This window comes from Podarcis liolepis, assembly GCF_965112155.1.
Source record: "Podarcis liolepis genome assembly, chromosome: 2".
NCBI lineage: Eukaryota > Metazoa > Chordata > Lepidosauria > Squamata > Lacertidae > Podarcis > Podarcis liolepis.
This window is the reverse complement of record NC_139555.1, coordinates 42,810,940-42,833,232: the sequence shown is the minus strand read 5'-3', so window position 1 is coordinate 42,833,232 and position 22,293 is coordinate 42,810,940. Positions and strand designations below refer to the sequence as shown.

The window sequence follows — 22,293 nt, the reverse complement described above, 5'->3', positions numbered from 1 at the left end:
CCTACTGAATCTAATGCACACTCTAAGTAAGTGTGCATAGGATCTTATACTTAACCACTGTGATAACTAACAGTAACAGCTAGTGCCCATTAGAACTGGCAGGACAGAAGGCAGAGAGAGTAATAGTAGGTGGAGCCAGGGCCAATGACCAGTGTAGCAAACCAGTTCTAGTTCTTCCCTCTTCCTCCTCCTTCCTGCTGATTTATACAAGGGGCAACAGGAAGTTGATGAACAGAAACAGATGCACATATATGCACTCACGAAACCCCACATGGATTCTTGCTAGTCCGCAAAAACCATTTCCTTCTCCATAGAACCTGCAGCACAGTAAGGAGGTCGACTAGGGTTGCCATATTTCAAAAAGTAAAAATCAGGACCACCCAAAACGGTTGAGCTTCTTTAAAGGAAGACCCTCATGGCAGCCCTAAGGTTGACTACTTACATCTTAACAAAGTGTTGACAATGGCTACATAAAAGCAGTTTTTCTTTGGGCACCAATGTGCTTAGTTTGGACCTTTTTAAAATGTGCATTCCAGGTTAATTGGGTATTAACAGCACAATCCCAGGCATTTTTATTGAGAAGCCTCACTGAGTTCCCATCATAGCTGTCAACCGTCCCTTATTTGGTGGGAAACTCCCTTATCCCAGTGCCGTGTCCCACTGCTGTCCCTTATTGATGATGTCCCTTAAATTTCCTGGGTTTCAAAGGAAGCAGCTCCTCTCCCTCCCTCCCTGCCAGCTAGGGAGGAGGGAGGCTCCAACTGTGTTGCCTGGCTGCCCGGTCCGCCCCCCTCCAGCCTCCTCTCACCAGCCTCGGCCCCTGGGAGCCCCTTCCCGCTGGGACTGGCGGGAGCCTTGGGCCCTTCCGCCACCATCCTCCTCGCGGCCGCCAAACTGAGCGTCTCTGCCTGGGGCCTCCCCTCTGCCCCCCGCCGCTCCCACTAGGCCGTACTGTGGCTGCACCACCGAAGGACCCAGATGAGATGGGCAGCCTGGCGCGGCCTATGAATTGCTGAGGAGCCTTGAGAGGAGAGTGAGGGCAACTATAGAGAAAGCAGTTCAGAGAGAGGAGGTGGAGGCGGAGGCGTGGGCAGGTGCTCCAAGGGCTAACCATAGAAAGGGAAAGTGGAGGAAGGACCGCAAGCGCTTAGTGGTAGACTAGCATAGATGGTCTGATCTGTGGGTTTACTTCGGGCACTATTCCCCCCCCCCCTTCCTCCAGCCCCGCCTGATGGAACTGAGAGCTGCAGATGGAGCACGAGAGAAAAGATACAGAACTGCAGCAGCATCTTCGTAGCTTGGACTTCGTTTTGTGCGAGAAGTGGCTGCTGCTTGTAGTTATTTAATTGCAGTGTTTCATCAGCTAATGTCTTGAGCAGCAACCTCTGGAAATGAAGGACTAAAAACCAGCACTGCTCTCCAAAATTATCTGGTCCCTATTAACTTTGTATTTCAGCTGGTTGACTAAAATCCCTTTTTTTGGCTGCTGATTCCTTATTTTCGAGGCTGCTGGTCCCTTATTTTCAAATCTGTAAGTTGACAGCTATGGAAGTTCCCATATAAGCAACAGGACTTCAGACTGAAACATCAACCAGTAGGTGGCCCTTGAGAACACAGAACAATGTGCAGAATGAACCCACCAGGAGGAGCAATAGCTGTTGATAATGTAATTTTCCAGAACTTCGGGTGAAATTATTGTGGCTACTGCTCACTTCAACCTGCCTACGCAACACCTTCTAATGAGAATGACGAGAAGGAACATTTTGTGCTTTTTGACCTCTGGATTATCCCATCTTCATGGCAGGAGAAAGGTGAAACATCTTAAAAGGAGGTTGCTACTATCTAATGTCTGTCTGCAGTGGTATGGACAATGGAACCTATGCTGCTGGCCCTGTGGCAGTGTGGTGTAGTGGTTACAGTGCTGGATGAGTAGAACCTGGGAAACACAGGTTGTAAATGTATTTAAGCCTCGGAGGAAATGCAGTTTGAAAAAGCTTTATTCTTACATTTGAAGGTCCAGAATAAATCCAAGATGGAGTGCCAAACACAAAACCATGTTTTGAAGAAGGCAGAGTACACTCATGTTATCCACTCCACAAACACAAAAAGAGAGGCTTGCTTCTGCTAATCTTGTGGCATAGCACTTCAGTTCAGATTCCTGCATCATTTAAGTTAAAACTAAAATCCACAATCAGACCTTCCCCCAAGGCATTATTACTGTGTATCGATGAACTAAGTGTTCTGGTTATTGTATTGAAATAACCACAAATTTCTCTCTGTGAGACCCTTGATGGCTTACAGGTCATCTTGCTCTACGTCTTTGTCCTTCTCGGCATCCTTTGGCAGTGCAGACCAGGCAGAATCGTTCATGACAGAAGCCAGGTCAGGCGAAAGGGTTAAGTTCCCTCCATGACAAATTTCACTTCCGCATTGCGGCAGCCTGAGTGCACGCCATTGTCCCCAACCCGCTGCCGGAACAGGAAGGGGAAAGCCTTCTTGAAGGATTTGCGGAAGCTGTCTCCCATGAAAGCATAGACAATGGGGTTGAGAGACGAGTTGGCATATGACATGCAATTGGCCCACGTCTTGATCTTGTAGGTCTCATAGTTGGCCTGGAAGTGGCGGTAGAAGCCCTGGAAGAGCAAGTAAAGCTGGATAGGACCCCAGCAAATGGTGAACAGCAGCACAATCACCACCACCATCTTGGAAATCTTGGCCCTCATGGCAGCTGAGCGCTCAGACATGTGTTGCACCTGCTGGGACTGAACAGAAAAGGCACAGGTGGTCCACCCAGTGTAAGAAAATAGGAAGAGCCCTGGTGGATCACACCAAAGGCCCATCTAAACCCAGCATCCTGTTCTCAGATGCCTATTGGGAGCCTGAAAACAGGACATGCATGTAACAGCACTCTGCCCACACAGCATTAGGAGAGAGGGAGATCCACTTTCTCCATGCCATGCATGATTTTATAAATTTCTATCATGCTCCCCCCCAATCTTTTTTTTAAACTGAAAAGCCCCCAGTGTTGTAATCTTTCCTCATAAGGGAGCTGCTCCAACCCCTTGATCATTTTAGTTGCCCTTTTTGGAAACTTGCTACACAATAAGAGAATAGGGGAGGAATTTGACGTCCTGCTCTTCTACTTGTTCCATCAGTGAAAGCCTTTCGGCTTAGCAGGTGGAATGACGCCCCTCTCTCCTCCCCACACGCCTTGTTCCAAGGGTTCTCCCGACCCCCCTAATCACCACCCACCAAGCAGGAGGCCTGGAGGGGAGGCGGGAAAGCCCCATTATGCAAGTGGAATAATAATAATAATAATAATAATAATAATTATTATTATTATTATTATTATTATTATTATTATACCCCACCCATCTGGCTGGGTTTTCCCAGCCACTCTGGGAGGCCGTGAACAAAATATTTAAAATACAATAAAAATTAAAAATATAATAAAAATCAGTCCTTGTGCAGGACTTATGTTGACAGGCAGGGCCAGATTAAGACGTTTAGAGGCCCTAAGCACTTAAAATATTTTGGTACCCCCATATATATCTAATTCAAAATATAAACATGTGAGCCTTGGTGGACCAAGGGGCAGTTTACCAGATTTTAATTTTGTTATATATTTTGTTGTATATCATTAATCTCTATTATTATTATTATTATTATTATTATTATTTCTTTTTATTCTTGCACAGATATATATGTAATTTTTTCATTTATTGTGGAGGCCATTTTTTCCCCAGCTGCACCATATGGCCCATGGTAAATTCAGCAATGGAAAATTTTTGTCGTGCCCCCCCCCTTCCCTTGATGCCCTAAGCACATGTGTCTTTTGCGTAATGGTTAATCCAGCCCCGTTGACAAGGCTTGTTAGTTGACTCCTCCCCTAGGTGTTTAGTACTTTGCCTGTCTTTCAGCAGTTTGGTATAGATTTCATAAGTCTCCTTTAGAATAGCGAAATTGAAAATTTGCCTGTGACGTGTATAGGGTGACAGAGTTGTGAAAGCCCAACAAGAAACAGGGTGACCATTCAATTTCTGTCCACCGACTGACCTGGTAATCATGGTCCATGGGTTCCACCACAGGGCGTCCAAGGCGCTTGATCATAATAGAGTAGCAAAGGCAGATAGTGAGGAGGGGCAACAGATAGACAGCCAAGAAAGTGTATAGAATGAAGATTTGCTCCTGGCTCTTGCTGGTGAATGCCTCAATACAGTAGGTGCGTAAGCCATACCAGTAGCCGACCTCAGTGCGATGGTACACAGCCATGGGCAATGAGAGAATGAAGGAGCCTAGGGGGTCAAAGACACAGATGTCAAGCTCCTATGCAGCGATGCTCCATCTTGTAACCTGCAGAGATCAAAGCAAAACCTACAGAGATCAAAATAACATCAACGAGCAACAATAAACAAACCAGGCCTTATTCGGATACCATGTGATTAAGGCAGATCTTGTTTTTCAGTAAATAGGAGTGGGCCTGTGAAGAAAAGGTGAGACCAGGATTTTGACAGCAGCTGAAGTGAACGTTAGAGCCAGTGAAGACACTGGAACCACCAATTCTGCTTATAGCCTGCTTATTTCTTAATGTACTGCAGGGTGTTAATTAATTTCCCAATGTCATTGTGTTTCTGTTACCAGTACTGATTTATGAATGGTTACTGCACTCATCTTACACACACGTGTGCTTTAAAGAAATTATGACAATCTGTATTTTTTGCACCCCATTACTCTCTCACCTCATTGTCTATGATTATTCTCTATAAAAGGTAAAAAAAGAGATACGGTAAAGGACCCCTGGACGGTTAAGTATACCCACATGTAAAAATACCTGCTAACAGAGGGTTGCATGTGATGCATCTGATGAAGTGGACTATAGCCCATGAAACTAGCTATTTTGGTCAATAAAGAAGTTGGTATTAGCATGTAAGCAAGTACCAACTTCTTCTTTATTGACCAAAGTAAATGTGTACACCAAAGAGTCAATAAAGAAGCTGGTACTTGCTTAGATGCTGAGTGACAAGCCTGATGCCAGGAATACCAAACTGGATGGGTTAGGATTTAAGTTTACCTGGCTCCTCCGTATCAAGCAAGCGCCAGTCCCTTTCTTCCCCATAAATTTGTGTTCATAGACTTTGCTGCCCTCACTCACCAATCCAGATCGCAAAGCTGACTGCCATGGCTACCTGGGGGGTCCGATAACGGAGTGATTTCAGTGGGTACAGTGTGGCATAGCAGCGGTCCATACTCATCGCCATTAGAGTGATGCACGTAGCCTGCACAGTCACCTGGTGAAAAGAGAAACAACTGGCAAGGGAGACCATATGAGACTCCAGCACACCTCCACCCCCTTCATGGGAAAGGCACTGTTCCCAAACAGCTGCACACATATGTATGATATACAGTGCACAGACACTCGCTGTGAGGTCCGAGTCCAGCCCGAATTCAAGGGTGCGGTATGGAGGGTGTCCGTCAAAGCTGAAGCTGGGTCCAAGGCAGGGAGTCAGGTGAGGTCAGGAACTCTGGCAGAAGAGCAGGACAGGGTGCAGGCAGGAACAGGCTACCAACAATGTTGCTCCCACAACCTGGGACTGGGGCTGGCTGGCTTTTATCTGCCCTGAGGCATAGGGCGGCCCTGGTCCACAGGTGACTTGCCTCTCCTGGCCTGGAGGCGAGCACTCCTCCTGCGGGAATTTAGTTCCCTCTGCCTCTCTGCCCTGAGCTTCTGCAGCTCAGGAGAGGCTGGAGGGTTACCGGACCCAGAGGCAACCTCAGCTTCCCCTGACGGGGCTGAGAGTAGAGCACCTGCAGGCAATGGGTCCTCCATCAACTCGAGGGCCAGAGCAGACTCAGCTGGTGCCTGCACCTGAGGATCCAGCACAGGTGAGGACCCTTCAGGCTCAAGCCCCAGCCCCGGCTCAGTTGGTTCTGGAGGCGGGGACTCCTGTGCAGGCTGGGATTCCTCAGGTTCAGCCTCCGAGTCTGAATCCCAGGCCATCACACTTGCCCTCACTGCAACACACGTAATATCGTAAATCCACTAAAATATCACACATAGATTCTTCCACCATTCAAGCTCACCTGCTGCAAATAGTTGACAAATTTGCACATGAAGTCCCCAAACACCCAGCTGGGGAGAGGATAGAGTGTGGCGGTGAAGGGAACGCAGCACACTAAGAAAATTATGTCAGTGGTAGCCAGGTTTGCTGCAAAAGATACAGAGTCAACATCAGCATGGGACTTAGGCATAATAGGCTCAATAAAGACAGTGGCGTAGCGTGGGTTGTCAGCACCCGGGGCAAGGCAAGTAATTTGCGCCCCCTAACCCGTGGATTTTAGCACTCGAGTCTCTTCCACTAGAGGTGCGAGTGCGAGTGCCCCCCCCCCCAGATGTTGTGCCCGGTGCGGCCGGCCCCCCCTGCACCCCCCACGCTACACCACTAAATAAAGATCACACATGCGTGTGCTTGAATCGGTATTGGTTGCAGTGGGAAGTTCCTGTTACTGCCTCCCTCCATCTTACTGCTTCTGTTATTAATAACAATCCAATCAAATGGGTAACATATAAACAATAAAAAGTTTCTTAGTAACATCATCACCATCACATACAGGAGCAATTTATAAAAGATTTCTGTTTCCTGAGGCATGCAATGGCTTAAAGATACTGCTCCTGGAAACCTTAAAATGGTATGGAAGATGGAGCAAGCTAGTTTTCTACTGCTCTTGAGGGTAGGACTTGAGGCAATGGCTTCAAGTTACAAGAAAGAATATTCCAACTAAACATTCAGAAGAACTTTCTGACAGTAAGATCTGTTCGGCAGTGGAACAGACTCCCACAAGAGGTGGTGGACTCTCCTTCCTTGGAGGTTTTTAAGCAGAGGTTGGGTGGCCATCTGCCATGGATGCTTTAGCCGAGATTCCTGCATTGCAGAGGGTTAGACTAGATGACCCTTGGGGTACCTTCCAGCTCTATGAAAATTTCTGTCATTTGCTGTGGAGGCATGTGGTTGTTTTGAAATGTTTTTACAATTCACAATTCCTTTGCTTTGTGGCTTACTGCTCCAGGCTCTTTTAGGAAGAATTGTGGCACTTAAAAATGAAACAAACAAACAAATAAATAAATAAATAAACAAATAATATTCTGCGTCATGTTGCTCACTGGATGCTCACTGCATCCAGAATTTTGGAATAGTGACATTTCTGATGGAGCCCCTTGAACGCTCCAGAATAAAGGAACATTGAGACAAGGGCTGTTGTTGCTAGTTAGTCCTGTGGTATCTTTGCACAGTTCCTGTATAAAACTGCTTCCAGAACTGCAAGTGCAGGTGGTGATGGTGTTTTATTTCAATAACACTTTAAACTTGAGCAATTGCACCAATGTATCCCTACACATACCAGGATATTTGAGGATATTTGGTGAGCCAACATGACAGTGATGTGGAATTGAGGATTGGGGTGATCCTTCTGTGATATTTTGGCAGAAGCAGACAGAGCTGTACTGCAATTTTTAAATATAAGTTTTAATAAAATTAACTAATTAAAAAAAATACCGGGATATTTAATGCACAAAAAATAGGGCTGAGGACTTCCAGGTGACCTGTTTATTGAGCATTCACACTGATTTGTTTGCAGAGAGATTAGACAATGCTGGCTCCCGGGCAATTAGATGACCTTGCATCAAAGCAAGTGTTATCCCATAACTTTCCCATCACTTTCCTTATTGCAAATAAATCCAGTCTTTTGGGGAAGCAGATTTGTTGCAAAAGACCACTCAATCAACTAGACCTGTGCAACCTGAAATTGCTAGTACTGTATGTGTCTGAATCCCACCTGAAAAAGTGATAGTGTGAAAGTGCCCTGAGAGCAGGTTGCAGCTAGTTAGATGCAGCTTTTGGTAAAAGAATGTTAGAAAATAGTTGCATTCATGAAAATGGAGAATAGGTCCAGGGTATACCGGTAATAGGGTAAATCTAGGTAGGGAGGAGGACCAATAACAGACCACAGTAATGACGGAGAATGGGACGGGAAAATAGCTCAGAAGAGGAATAATATACAACTTCTGTCTAGAGCAGTCACAAAACTATTTTTGATGAGATACAAGCCTTCACACTAATAATGGAAAGCCTAACAATGATTGTGAGATGGAAAACAAACTAAACTAGACCATGCAAAATACTGGCAGTCTTCACACACTAAGGAAAAGCAGAGGGCAGGGTGGTGGATCGTGGTAATCAGACAAAGAAACACTTTCTGTGCTAAGGACTGCAAGTGGAGATTTCTCATCTAGACTCACCAAGCTATGCTTTGGATGCAGATGCTGACCAGCTTCACACATTATATTGGCTGAATCCCTTGGCTAGCTCAAGGAAATTGAAAACGTGAAACCATGGGGAGCTTCCCTTTATACTGTCCTTGTTGAACAGCTGTAGTATGGCTCATCAGGCAGCAAATTTGCATCTCTGTTTAGCTTTTCAAAATATTTTGAAGATGTTTTATCACTTCTCATCTGCTGCCTTAGGGAGGAAGGGTAGGATATAAATGTTTAAACAAACTACTTAAATTAAATTAAAGCTCCAATCAGTGAGTTTTAGATGTTTCTCGGGCAGTTTAAACATTTAAGGAAACTGAGCACAAAAGGGAGGGAATCTTCTTGCTCCCAAAAGCATAATGTGCATGTTGTACAGTGGTACCTCGGGTTAATTCATTCTGGAGGTCCGTTCTTAACCTGAAACTGTTCTTGACCTGAGGTACCACTTTAGCTAATGGAGCCTCCTGCTACCGCTGCGCCACCGCTGCACAATTTCTGTTCTCATCCTGAAGCAAAGTTCTTAACCCGAGGTACTATTTCTGGGTTAGCAGAGTCTGTAACCTGAAGCGTCTGTAACCTGAAGCGTCTGCAACCTGAGGTACCACTGTACTGTGTTCCTGTTGCTGTTGTGTACTGAATTTGCATCTAGCACTGAGATACCTGTGTGTTCTGCCCCCTCCCCTGGTATCTGTTTAATGGGTAAAATGCTTGCTTTTTAAAAGGACAAGCTTATATATCTGGATGGTGAATCTCCAGCCCTCAAGCCTAATTAAGCCTGCTACTGGTCCCATGAAGCTGTTTCCCTCAGACTATGCCTGCCTGCTCCAAACCTAAAATTGTATGTGGAGGAAGGTAAGGACACGGTTCAAAAGAAACATTCAGGCGCTTAAAGTGAGCTCCCGAGGGTTCCTTTGCATGTCTTCTCAGAACAGAGTCCCACTATATTCAACACTGAACTCAGTGGGACTTACTTCTAAGTAGACACTATAGCTGTGGCACGCAATCTAAATATGTTGATAGTACATGGAGAGCTATGAAATTGTGAGAGTTGTTATATCAGGGCACCAAATTTGTATAGTAAATAATGGAAAAAACACATTAAGTAATATACCAATTTGCAGTATTTTCTTTTGGTAAATCAACATACATCTTGAAGATAAGTTACATCCGTGATTATTTTAAAGTTAGAGCAAGTGTACTGAAGATACCTGATGAGCATAGAGGAGAGTAAGATTCTCACCCATCTCTTGCGGGGGTGCAATTAGTGCCAGCACCGTCCGTTAAGAGTTTGGGTGTAATCTTCGATACCTCCCTCTCCATGGAGGCGCAGATTGCAGCTATAACAAAGGCGGCATTTTTTCATCTCCGCCAAGCTAAGCAGTTGGCTCCTTACCTCTCTCGCCCTGACCTAGCCACTGTGATCCACGCGACGGTCACCTCCAGACTGGATTATTGTAACTCGCTCTACGTGGGGCTGCCCTTGAGACTGACCCAGAAACTCCAGCGGGTGCAGAATGCCGCAGCGAGACTCCTTACGGGGTCTTCGCTGCGGGATCACATTCATCCGGTGCTATACCAGCTGCACTGGCTCCCGGTGGAGTACAGGATCAGGTTTAAGGTGCTGGTTTTAACCTTCAAAGCCCTACACGGCCTAGGACCCTCGTATCTACGGGACCGCCTCTCCTGGTATGCCCCACAGAGGAACTTACGGTCCTCAAATAAAAACATCTTGAAGGTCCCAGGCCACAGAGAGGTTAGGCTGGCCTCAACGAGAGCCAGGGCTTTTTCGGCTGCGGCTCCAACCTGGTGGAACGCTCTGTCACAAGAGACAAGGGCCCTGCAGGACTTGACATCTTTCCGCAGGGCATGCAAGACAGAGCTGTTCCACCAGGCCTTTGGTTAGGGCACAGCCTGACTCCCTCCTTTGGCAATCTTTACAATACTTTAGTTTATGGTTGCCATCAATTTTGATTTTAATTAATTCTTATGATGTTTTATAATGTTGCACTATTTTAGTGTTGTTAGCCGCCCTGAGCCCGGCTTCGGCTGGGGAGGGCGGGATATAAATAAAATTTATTATTATTATTATTATTATTCCCCTGATCGTAGATAATCACTGGAAGACATCAGAACAAGTTAGATACCAGGAACTGTGCAAGCAGGAGGCTACAGGTCACTATGGACCATAAATGTATTCTTAGAAGCTCTTAGATACTACACTTGGGCTGCACAACTGCACATAAGGCAATCTGAAACTGTCACAATTGCAGCCACCAAACGGACAATTCCAAGCAGTTACTACGATATTGATTGAGACCAATGTCCACCTCCTTTAATTCTATTGTACTAAAGGTTGGGAGGAGGGAAGAGAAAGGAGATCATTCTCGAGTGCAACCTAACCGTGCCATTTATTTCACATGGGTCTGGGTGGCAGCGAAAACCTGCAGGAGAATTGAGGATCAGGTCTGTGTTAGTCCTGCTGCTGCAGCCTTCCTCCCAGAGCTCCTTTTGTGCAGTCCTGCATCTCAGCCCTTTGCATCCTTCTCCTCTCTGGCAGTATTATGAATTCTCTCTCGGGGAGCTGGAGTTGCCTTCTTTGGCTGCCCCGTATTTTACAATGTCCCAACTCAAGACTGTTAATCTGCGACTAATGTGTTTTTTCTGAGATTTTCAAACTGATGATGTATATTTTAAAGCCAGAAATAAACTATTTTAAAAGAAGCTCTTAGAATTATAAGGTTGGAAGGGACCCTAAGGATCATCCAGTCCATTCCCCTGCAGTGCATGAATACGCAGTTGCCCCGTATGGGGATTGAAATTGAACCTGCAACCTTGGCATTGTCAGCACCATGTTCTCACCAACTAAGATATCCAGCTGGACGAGAATCAGTTTAAAATAAAAATAAAAATTGGGATGGATGGGTATTTTAACCATCTGTCTGCGGAATCAGTAAAATGCAATCAAGACTGAATTGTCTTAGCAGTGGGAGGCTGACCAATAATAGGTAATACTTTATTTACCACACCTGGTGGAGAAGGCATGTCTGGCAAATTCACTATGAGGTTAGTTTTCAACAGCCTTTCCTGTTCTGTTTATGTTATGGAAGAACTGGCGGTAACATTGGGAAAGGGCTGTGCATACTGGGGATATGAAATATACCATTAGCAATCCTGGTTAGGACGGATGGGCACTCTCTGGCATAACAGAAGCCTAAAGTCATGTCTGGGCACTGTGACATGTGGCAGGTTGAAGAAGATCAGAGAGGAGAGTTGGAAGAAGTTTTACACTCCTTCTTTCCCCCCCAAGACACCCGTCAGCAGTCAAGGTGGTCGTGGGGCAAGCCTAGAGCACAGGAAAACAAGCAGGCAGGGTTCACTCACCAATGTAGAAGTTGGTGGCTGTGCGCATCTGGCGGTGCTTGCTGATGACATAGATGACCAGTGAGTTTCCCACCAGACCAAGCAGCATGATGAGGGCGTAGAAGACAGGCACAAGCCAGGCATCAGTCAGAAACGGGGGTGAGGTGTCCTCCTCTCCACTGCTGTTGAAGATCCACAGCTGCATCCCAACTGGGAGGGCACCATCTGTGCTGGGCCCAACACTGCTCAGCTCCATCAACCAGGGTGTGGTGGGTTCTGCTGTCCCGCTGGACCAGGCCTCAGAAGGCGAAAGCTCAGCCTCCATTCCTGGAGCGAAGGGGAGGACCCACAACAACCCTACCTGGGCAGCCTTCCTTCCTAAGCAATGTGGGTGGGAAGTCTTACTAATTTATCTGAAAGGAGAGAGAGAGAGAGACACAGAGAGATGATGTAGCAGGGACTAAAGCAACTACTGATGTCCCAAGGGTGATCAATTTCTTCTTAGCCACAGGAGAGAGGGGTGTGTGACTTGCAAAGTCCTGGCAGGAATAGCGTTGGCTGCCAAATGTAGGGAAAGGAGACATCCCCCGTTAAACTTCAAAGCTTCAGCAGGTCTTTGGGTGGAAGGAAAAAAACAATTAAGAAGCTTCCTAAGGTTTCTCATACCTTTCAGGCTCAGGGGCAGTAGCAAGGTGATGCAGCACCTATTAGCGGTGGGGTTGGCAAAAGAGCATCTTTTGCGCTGGTGGGTTCTCTCTGAGTTGATCCCATTATTCCTGCAATCCTTCTCCTGTGCCAGAACAGAGACCTCTGCACACCCCTTCACCCTCATCTGCACCACAGCGTGCTGGCAACTCTCTCTCCTTCTCTCCGTCTGCCCTTTCCACTACGCTGGGGGGTCCTGAGCTCCTTCCTGTACCAACTCCTTCTTTACCACCCGCCTCCTTTGGCGCAGCATCCTTCCCGGGACTTACCCTGACCGACGCTGGGCTCTGCACCCAAGGAGAGGCACCGCAAGCAAGCTGAACTTGCCGATGAGGGGAGGAAGAGGCGGCTCTGATTGGCTCCCGGGGATGCAGTCCACAAGTGCGCGGGGGAGGCTTGAAGATGCCCAGTCCGGGACGAAGGGAGCGGCAGGCAAGTGCACAGCAGAAAGGATCCACGCGTTGCGTGCAAGTGTTTGGCAGAAATGAAAAAGACCATCCTCTGTCTCACACGGCGGCTCGGCTGCAACCCCTCCCGCAGAACGGGAAAGCAGAGGCGAAAAGAGAGCGAGGAGATCAAACGTGGACTCTTAGAAATGTGAGTCTGGCGGACGGGAGGACTCCAGAGGTCTCCCTGAAAGTTACTCGGTGAGAACACAGAGGCCACTATTTTCCTGAGATGACTTTGGGTGTTTTCCGTGGTCCTCTCTGATTTAAATCGAAGAAGGAATCACAAGCCTTACTTCTTTCTGCAGAGGTACTGAACTGAACCAACAACTTGCAACGGGTTGACCCTGAGGGTCCCCTCCAACTCCACAATTCTATGAATCCATGACACAAAAAACTTTCCCGGTTTTCCTGCATATTTGGATTCTTTGACAGTGTCAATGGGACTGTGAGTTATTGGGTGGGTGGGTGGGTGGGTGGGGGGCTGGTTTTCCTTTTCAGCATTTCTGAAAACTTTCAGTTAGGGTTAAGCACACTATCCTGCACAATTAAAAAATGAACAAAATCTTTATTTTATTTGCAAAAAAAAACAAAAACCCATAAGTACCTAAAGTTCAAGAAAACCCATTTAAAGAAAAATAAATCCTTGCTGAGTTCCCTGCTCCCTTTTAAATAAATGGCTTGCATTTCAGAAGGACTCAGGTTCAAATCTGGGCATCTCCAAGTGAAAGCACTTCAGCAGTAGGTGATGGGGGAAAAACTTCTTCTGCAGATCCTAGATTTCTGCTGACTAGCTTTCCCTAGCTTGTGGCCCTTCCAATGTTGTGGGACTCAAAGTCCCATCAGTTCCAGACAGCATGGCCAGCGGACAGGGATTATGGGAGTTGCAGTCCAAAACGTCTAGAGGACACCAGGTTGGGGAAGGTAGGTGTAGCTAGACAGTACTGAGCTACATGGACAAATGTTGGCTCCTTGCCTAGTAATTGTTTGAAATGGTAGCCTGTGAGTTGGAACCTCTCATTTGCTTAAACATCCAAAACATCTATAGACCAACCTTCAACACATGCTGTGCTCCGCCGCCGCCCCTTATAGTGAATGGTGTTATATAATGAGGGGGATTCTAGGTGCCCCTCCTGCCCCAGTCACAACAAGCCTCTGAGGGCAAATCAAGCTTGGAAAAGGTTGGCACCTTCATGGCCTGACACAGATTGAACCTAGGCCTCCACTGTTTGTTTCCAACACTTGATCCGAAGGGATTCTCAAGCTTCTGATACCTGAAGCAAGGTTTGGAGAAGAGCCCTTCCCATGGTACACAGGGAGAGGGTCATCTTCTGTTTTATAATTAGGGCATGAATTTATTATAGGAACCACCTCTGTTTGGGGAACAAGGCAGACCTAAGCAACCAACCTCAGCCAGGTCCTTCAAAGATCATACCCTTTTACATGCATTGGCTCTTACTTTTGCCACTCCACTTATTTTGATAGTCTCATCCCCTCCAAATGAGTATTTGTCCTTCACCCCTGAGGCATCTGCTTTCCAGCCTCTTAACTAATATAAGAGCATTGTTTTTCTTTCCCCCACCCCGTCCCTCCACCCCCAATATCTCCAGTTTCTATAAATGAAGAATGAATGAATGAATGAATGACCACCTAGAATAGCAATCGTTCTCAGGAAGAAGCTTATCTTCTCTCTTGAATGCTTCTGAAAGGTATGAGTGGCTTCCTGATATAAAAATGTCCAAGTGCTTCTTTATTTGCTTTTTATCCTAAGCCAATTTTACCGAGAGATGACTGTCTCATCTCTTTTGGGGGGCTGCTCAATATTCTCTTCTTCTTTGTTTGCTAATAAGGCACAGCATTCTCTCCATCCATTCCCTTCTATGATTTCTTTGGAAGAGCTTTTCATAGGCCTCTTAGTTCCAGTGCCATGGTGACACATGCTGGCATAAAGACCTCAATAAAGCAAAGAGGCACTAAGGATGGGAAAGCACACAATGAGGCAGAGCCATATTGGTAATGAAGTATAAGGGCAGACGACAAGGTGCTTGAATGAGGAAGGGGAGAGAGTGGGGAAATAACAAAATGGGGGGAAGCCAAGTGCACAGTCCTGTTCTACCCTTGGACCACATTCAGCTCCTCTTTGCCATGCACTTACTGCATCTCTAGTGCTGGGTTTTTAATCCATATCCACACAGCATGATCCAAAATGCATATGTATCCTGTACTGCCTCATTTCTCAAACCAGCTTCACGCTGATTGGATTCCTTAAGCTGTTACTAATTTGTTTGTGTAAACAAACAAAAATGAACCTCATACTAATTAAGCTGTACTGATGTGAACAGCTGGTGGGGAGCGGAAGAGCAGTAAAGCACCTCAGGGGAAAAACAACTGTGCTGCAATGTAAGGTGGCAATGTGAACACACCCTTGGTCTCTGCCTCTCTCCAAAGCTTGCTTATGATGGAGCTTCTCTCTGCCTTCCTCAAGTTAATTTAGAACCAAAATGTCTAAGCAAATACCTGATGAGACTACCACAGCTACTCCTTTTCTTAGTGGCTCATAAGCACTCATGGTGAAAATTCAATTGGCCCATCAAAAGAGCTTGCTTTTGATTGAACTTCTCTTCCTCAGTTCCCCTCAGGTTAATTTAGAACCAAGGTGTCAAAGCAAATACCTGCCAAGGACTACTGTGGCTACACTTCCAAGAAGCTCAAAGTTGCATACATGAACCATTATTATTTTTAATCTCAAAGCAACCTTGTGAGCTGGATTGTACTGAAAAACAGCAGCTCCCTCAAAAGGTTTGTGGCTGAGTGCCATGAGGACTTGAACCTGGATCTCCCCGGACCTAGTCTGACCCCTCTAGAGACTGCACCACACTGGATTGCCAATGCCTCATGGATTGCTCAATCTCTGGGTCTGTCTGATATCATCTTCCCTCAATCTAGATCATTGTAAATGATGGCTCAGTCCCCAGACCTGCATGCCAATGTACCTGCTGTGAGATCAGATTCCTGGATATTCTTGAACCTTCCTGCACCTGGGATTAGAGAGCATGTTTCTTGCAGGCTGGCTTGAATATCGACACCTCTGGTCTGGTCTATGGATAGACCAGAATGAGATAGTACGGTCTTCCTGGACTGAGCTGGGGAGCCTGTGGTCCTCCAGATGTGCTTAGGCTACAATTGATAAATGTGAGTTGAGTTGCAAGGTGGGCATGAGTGATCACAGTCACTTCAACCAGCTGAATGCTATGAGTATGCATTCAACTCATATTCAGAACACACCAATATGACTTGGCCCTATCTCTGATCCAGAAGTGTCGTACAGAGCTCCCTCACAGACCTTTTTGTAAAGTTGTATACATCATGATGTAAAGCCAGCAGGATAATTCTCAAGAACATAGACTGTCCCCCAAAGAGAACAGCAGACATCTGAGTCAGAACTAATCAGCAATAAACACATTACCAAGCTGGCAAATTGGATGATTAGAAAATCAGCAGCCAAACACCAGGTGGGTTAGCAAGACCTGGGATGACCGTCTCTCTGGAGAGGCTTCACTGAATTCATCTAAAGATAAACTCACAAGGAGTCTTTGCAACCCACAAAAGGCAAAATATTGTGTCCTCTCTGCATCACTGGAGTGACTGAAACCACTCTGCCAGATAAATGTTTTTGTTTGTTTGTTATAAATCTCTTGCCAGCTTAGAGATCTATCTCTGACTATGCTATATTTTTCTGCAAGAGCCCAGAACCATGAATTCCTGCCATAAAAATATATTCTCTGGAGGGCAGTGGTGGTGGGGAATCCTTCAGACTCTGATACTGAAGAGAGGGCATTTCCACAGAGGTTGGTTGAGGCAGCCCTCAGAATCACATGCTGTTTGGCCTGCACAGTCAGTGGTGCCATCAGGACAGAAGTTCAGGGCCTCACTCAGCAGATTGGGAAGGAAAGCCCCCAAATTAGGCAAGACCGACTTACACATTTTGAAGTACATGAAGTAATACACATTGCCATCTATAGAAGGGCCCTCATATAAGACTGTGAAGTCCGAGATTGCCTAACTTCACCACAGCTTATTTTTTAAAAAAAATTATTTAAAGGGAGGAAGGGCTTCCAGAGATTGTAAAGAACAACAAACAAGCATAGAGCTTGTTTTTGAAAAAGAGCTGTTTCCTTTTCTTGGGGTTATCCCGACATTCTTGGTATAAGTTTAAGTCAAAAAACAGCTTTCAAAAGATAGTAAGTTGCTTTCTAACAATGAGGCATAGTGTGGTGGTTCAATCTGTCATACTCATTCTGAAAAATCACATTAGGTATAGATGTGATCATGTCTCCTTCGATGAAGGTGCCATGGTCTGATCACTACGCTCTGAAAGCCAGGATTGACTTTCCACCCCCACCCTGCTTAGGTGGCAAGCCGATTTGGGCTCACCCGCAGAGGCTGATGGACCTTGATAGATTCCGCCAAGCCTTGCGGGACCTTGCTCCCCCTGGCGACTCATTGACTGAGCTTGTTGAGGGCTGGAATACCCAGCTCCTGGCTGCCATCGATGAGATCGCACCTAAGCGCCCTCTGCGACCCCGCAGAAACCGGGCTCCCTGGTTTACCGAGGAGCTCCGGAAAATGAAGCGGGACCTCAGACGGCTAGAGCGAGTATGGCAGGGTGCCCGTGATGGAGCTTCAAGAACATCTTATAGGGCTTTTATGAAAACCTACGAGATGGCGGTGAAGGCTGCTAAGAAGTCTTACTTCTTGGCCTCCATTGCATCCGCTAGCTCTCGCCCAGCGCAATTATTTAGTATAATCAGGTCTTTAACGTCCCTTGAGGGACAGCCAAATTTAAATAACAATTTGACACACAGCTGTGAGGCATTTGCGAGCTTTCTTGCAGAGAAGGTCTTGTTGCTCCACCATGACCTCCCTGCCAATTTGGATACAATAAAGGAACTGGAGGCCCCTCGACTGTCCTCGGGTCCAGTATTGGACCACTTCGACTGGATATCCCCAGCCGATGTGGACAGTCTCCTCCGAGCTGGAAAGCCCACCACCTGTCCCCTCGACCCGTGCCCGTCTTGGCTGATTAGAGCGTGTCCAGACGAGGTGCGGGCCCTCCTGGGGGATATCATCAATTTGTCCCTTGGCACGGGGACATTCCCAGGGGAACTGAAGGAGGCAGTGGTGCACCCGCTCTTAAAGAAAACATCATTAGATCCTTTAGATCTATCCAATTACCGCCCGGTTTCGAATCTTCCGTTCCTGGGTAAGGTGATTGAGAGAGTGGTTGCTGAACAGCTTGGTGGGTTTCTGGATGAAACATCGGCTCTGGATCCATTCCAGTCCGGCTTCCGCGCTGGTCATGGGACCGAGACGGCTCTGGTTGCCCTAACAGATGATCTTTGTAGACAGCTGGATCGAGGGGGGTCGGGGTTGCTGATTCTTTTAGATCTGTCAGCAGCTTTCGACATGGTCGATCACGAACTTCTGGACCACCGCCTTGCCGACGTGGGGATCCAGGGCACAGTCCTTCAATGGCTGCGCTCGTTTCTCTCTGGTCGGGGACAGAGGGTGGCGCTTGGGGGGGAATTGTCATCGCGCCACTCCTTGGTGTGTGGAGTACCTCAGGGTGCGATACTCTCCCCGATGTTTTTCAACATCTTTATGCGCCCCCTCGCCCAGCTTGTTCGGAGTTTTGGGCTGGGTTGCCATCAGTATGCCGATGACACCCAACTCTATCTGTTGATGGATGGCCATCCTGACTCGGCCCCAGACACACTGACCAGATGTTTGGAAGCTGTGGCTGGATGGTTACGTGGGAGCCGGTTGAAGCTAAATCCTTCGAAGACAGAGGTCCTGTGGCTGGGACGGGACGATATGGGATTGGGGGGGCAACTCCCATCTCTTGCGGGGGCGCAATTAGTGCCAGCACCGTCCGTTAAGAGTTTGGGTGTAATCTTCGACACCTCCCTTTCCATGGAGGCGCAGATTGCAGCTACAACAAAGGCGGCATTTTTCCATCTCCGCCAAGCTAAGCAGTTGGCTCCTTACCTCTCTCGCCCTGACCTAGCCACTGTGATCCACGCGACGGTCACCTCCAGACTGGATTATTGTAACTCGCTCTACGTGGGGCTGCCCTTGAGACTGACCCAGAAACTCCAGCGGGTGCAGAATGCTGCAGCGAGACTCCTTATGGGGTCTTCGCTGCAAGATCACATTCGCCCGGTGCTATACCAGCTGCACTGGCTCCCGGTGGAGTACAGGATCAGGTTTAAGGTGCTGGCTTTAACCTTTAAAGCCCTATACGGCTTAGGACCCTCGTACCTATGGGACCGCCTCTCCTGGTATGCCCCACAGAGAAACTTACGGTCTTCAAATAAAAACATCTTGAAGGTCCCAGGCCACAGAGAAGTTAGGCTGGTCTCAACTAGAGCCAGGGCTCTGTCACAAGAGACTAGGGCCCTGCGGGACTTGACATCTTTCCGCAGGGCCTGCAAGACAGAGCTGTTCCACCAGGCCTTTGGCCAGGGCACAGCCTGACTCCCTCCCTCGGCAATCTTCGCGGAGCTCTGGCCCAATGGTTGCCAGTGGCTTGAATTAATTAATTTTTTAATGAATGATTTTAGAGTGTTGTTTATGCTGTACCTTTGTACTGTTTTATTGTTGTTAGCCGCTCTGAGCCCGGCTTCAGCTGGGGAGGGCGGGATATAAATAAAATTTATTATTATTATTTATTATTGTTATGTGGGAGAATAAAGGTACTTCGTAGTGATGTCATTGACTGGGTTTCTTTTTTTCTTTTTTGTGGGTGTATTCTGCAACATGTCATTGACACAGTAATAATGCATTAGTGGTAGACTTATATTGGACCATACATACATCATCAGTCCACTTTATTAGCTGTTCTGGATTTCCAATTCTGAACTTAGAGCCAGTGTGGTGTAGTGGTTAGGGTGTTGGACCTGGAAGACCAGGGTTCAAATCCCCACTAAGCCATGAAGCTTGCTGGGTGACCTTCGGCTACTCACAATCTGTCAGCCTAACCGACCTCACTGGATTGTTCTGAGGATCAAATGGAGAGGAAGGAGAGCCACATATGCCACCTTGATCTCCTTGGAGGAATGTGCATATTGTATATAAATGCAATAATAAATGAATAAATAGGCACTCTTGCACAGCAAAAGTGAGGCAAAATTAAACTGAAACACTGGTAGTATTAAAAGGTACAGAATTTCAGTAGGAAGTTACAGAACACACATTTGTTGGAAATGAAGCAGTATGTCCACCCTGAAACTTTTGCAGGTACGAACAATATTGAAAGCGGGATTGTGTATAACTGCCCTGATACTGCCATGAACACAAATCATCGCAAATGCACACTTAAAAGGGCGGCTGGAGGTGCCATAGATTACTCCTATGTCTAATTCTTGTCCCATCTTGACTCTAACTGCTTCTGCTTCATGTAAAATGGACCATCCATAGAATATGTCACACTTACTAAAGCCTTTTATTTAACACCCCCTTTACGCCTCTTTGAATTGTTTTAACAAAATTCTTCATTTGTGTCAGCTTTGCTGTTTCCTCCTAGCTCTTCAATATATGGCATAGCTTATGGATGATGCCGTAAAATGGTGCATATCCTACAACACCACAGGAGATATTGCTAACTTCCTTGCCTTAATCACCCTAGACACTGTCCCCTGAGGCATCTTGGCACTTTCCTTGCTTCAGCCCCATAGCAAGACAGAAAATCAGTGCCTTAGAAATACCATATTTTTTGCTCTATAAGACTCACTTTTTCCCTCCTAAAAAGTAAGGGGAAATGTGTGTGCGTCTTATGGAGCGAATGCAGGCTGCGCAGCTATCCCAGAAGCCAGAACAGCAAGAGGGATTGCTGCTTTCACTGTGCAGTGATCCCTCTTGCTGTTCTGGCTTCTGAGATTCAGAATATTTTTTTTCTTGTTTTCCTCCTCCAAAAAGTAGGTGCGTCTTGTGGTCTGGTGCGTCTTATAGAGTGAAAAATACGGTAATTCCTGGGTTTTCTGCCTAGGCGTGGAGATAGTGGAATCCTTTTGGCATTCTCTGTGCCTGTGAGGCGGCTTTTATAAATAAGGCTGTTTAATTTCAACCTAATAAGAAGTAAGAGTTGAGAAGAGATAACTCATCCTAATTCAAGGAAGCTGAGAGACACAATTACCAAGTCTTATTGTGTAATAAGATAGACTGATGTCCCTGCTCTCGGCTTACGTTGCTGCACACGTCAGCCAGTGAATGGAAAGAGACTGTTGAGTGCTTGGGAAATAATGAATCTCCTGGGACCATTTTGTTCACAGAGAGACGTGATCTCACACCCCAGGCATCCTAGGGCCCTACTGGACAAAAGCAGGGCCTTATTTACAGGCAAAGAGCAGCTCTTGCTGATTTCCTAATGCATCCTAGGGATGAAGGAATAGGACAAAAAGAGAGAAGGTCATTGGCCTAGGACTAAAAACTGGTGCTAGATGGATGAATAAGCCGACTCCTTAAATGGGCAGAACCCTAAATTCCAGGGTTAAAATCTAATGACATGAGCACTGTTTGCAGTCAGCACCTTGATGCATTCCCAAATAATTATTGTGAAACAATGTCATTGCAGGCATGTCTAGTCACCATCTGGATGCTGAGACTGCTGCATCCATATCTTCCCACCACACCCATCTTAAGTTGAGCTATTCTCTTGTTTGGGCGCAGCTGGTTTTTAGTATCAGAGAATTAAGATGATCTGAAGGAAAACTGTCTTGTACCAAGATCTCCCAGGTGGATGTGCATGGGTGATGACTTAAGCTGACTCGTGGAAGTTTTATTAACTTACATCTGCACATTAGTTAAAGGGCAGAGTTGCCAGTTCAGCCTTCAGCTTTAGAGTTTTGATATACCGGAACATGGTCCACCCTCATAGGTCGTGCTTCTGGGCTTTGTGTAAGAGTTGTGAATCTATTTGCCCATAACAGACATACTTTTTGTCATTGTAACCACAATGACCAAGGAAGCTAATGAGCAAACTTAGTCAAGGAATGTTGATGCAATGTGTGTGAATGTCCACCTCTGGATTTAGAGTAAGGGTCTTAAAAGCAGAATAGGGAAATTAACTTCTTCCAAGGAGTTGTGGTTTTCTCCTTTCTGACAGTCCTAAAGCCTTAGACATGAATTTTAAATAAATGAATATTTATCTTTGCTGTAAAAAGAATAAATTCAAATCTAAAGTGAAACTGAGACTGCGGTCCTTATTGTAGATATTAATATTGCACAGCTTGAAGCAATAGGTTGAATAAAAACTGACTCCTCAGCATAAAAACTGTCCAGACCCAAAATACGGTTTCAAAGCTTTAACAACAGAACTTGTTCCAAAACAGAAACAAAGAATGAGATATCCAAATAGTTTCATAAAATCATATGCTTATCCAAGCACAGGTTCAGCTTCTTACAAGTATGAAATAA

The 22,293-nt window shown here is 46.2% G+C and overlaps 1 protein-coding gene across 3 annotated transcripts; it reads right to left on the bottom strand.

Annotated features, from left to right (window-relative positions):
* Positions 1 to 1,979: 1,979 nt before the first annotated feature.
* Positions 1,980 to 14,754, bottom strand: LOC310700295 (G-protein coupled receptor 54-like). 3 transcript variants are annotated; one of them, XM_083489551.1, is made up of 6 exons: positions 12,643 to 14,754; positions 11,690 to 12,081; positions 6,082 to 6,206; positions 5,153 to 5,288; positions 4,057 to 4,295; positions 1,980 to 2,762 (listed from the first exon to the last, which is right to left on the bottom strand). In XM_083489551.1, the coding sequence occupies exons 2-6, from the start codon at positions 11,991 to 11,993 to the stop codon at positions 2,397 to 2,399; spliced, it is 1,170 nt and encodes a 389-aa protein (XP_083345677.1). In that variant the 5' UTR covers positions 11,994 to 12,081; positions 12,643 to 14,754; the 3' UTR covers positions 1,980 to 2,396. The 3 variants fall into 3 exon arrangements, with proteins under 3 accessions (XP_083345677.1, XP_083345679.1, XP_083345678.1); XM_083489553.1 differs by having other exon boundaries at positions 1,980 to 2,633; XM_083489552.1 differs by lacking the exon at positions 12,643 to 14,754 and adding an exon at positions 12,335 to 12,620.
* Positions 14,755 to 22,293: the final 7,539 nt, after the last annotated feature.

Coding starts and splice junctions, on each gene's coding strand:
- LOC310700295 (XM_083489551.1), bottom strand. CDS start 11,993: ATGGAGGCTGAGCTTTCGCCTTCTGAGGCCTGGTCCAGCGGGACAGCA. Junction 6,207..11,689: donor AGCCACCAACTTCTACATTG/GTGAGTGAACCC, acceptor TATCTTTTGCAG/CAAACCTGGCTACCACTGAC. Junction 5,289..6,081: donor TTGTCAACTATTTGCAGCAG/GTGAGCTTGAAT, acceptor TCTTTTCACCAG/GTGACTGTGCAGGCTACGTG.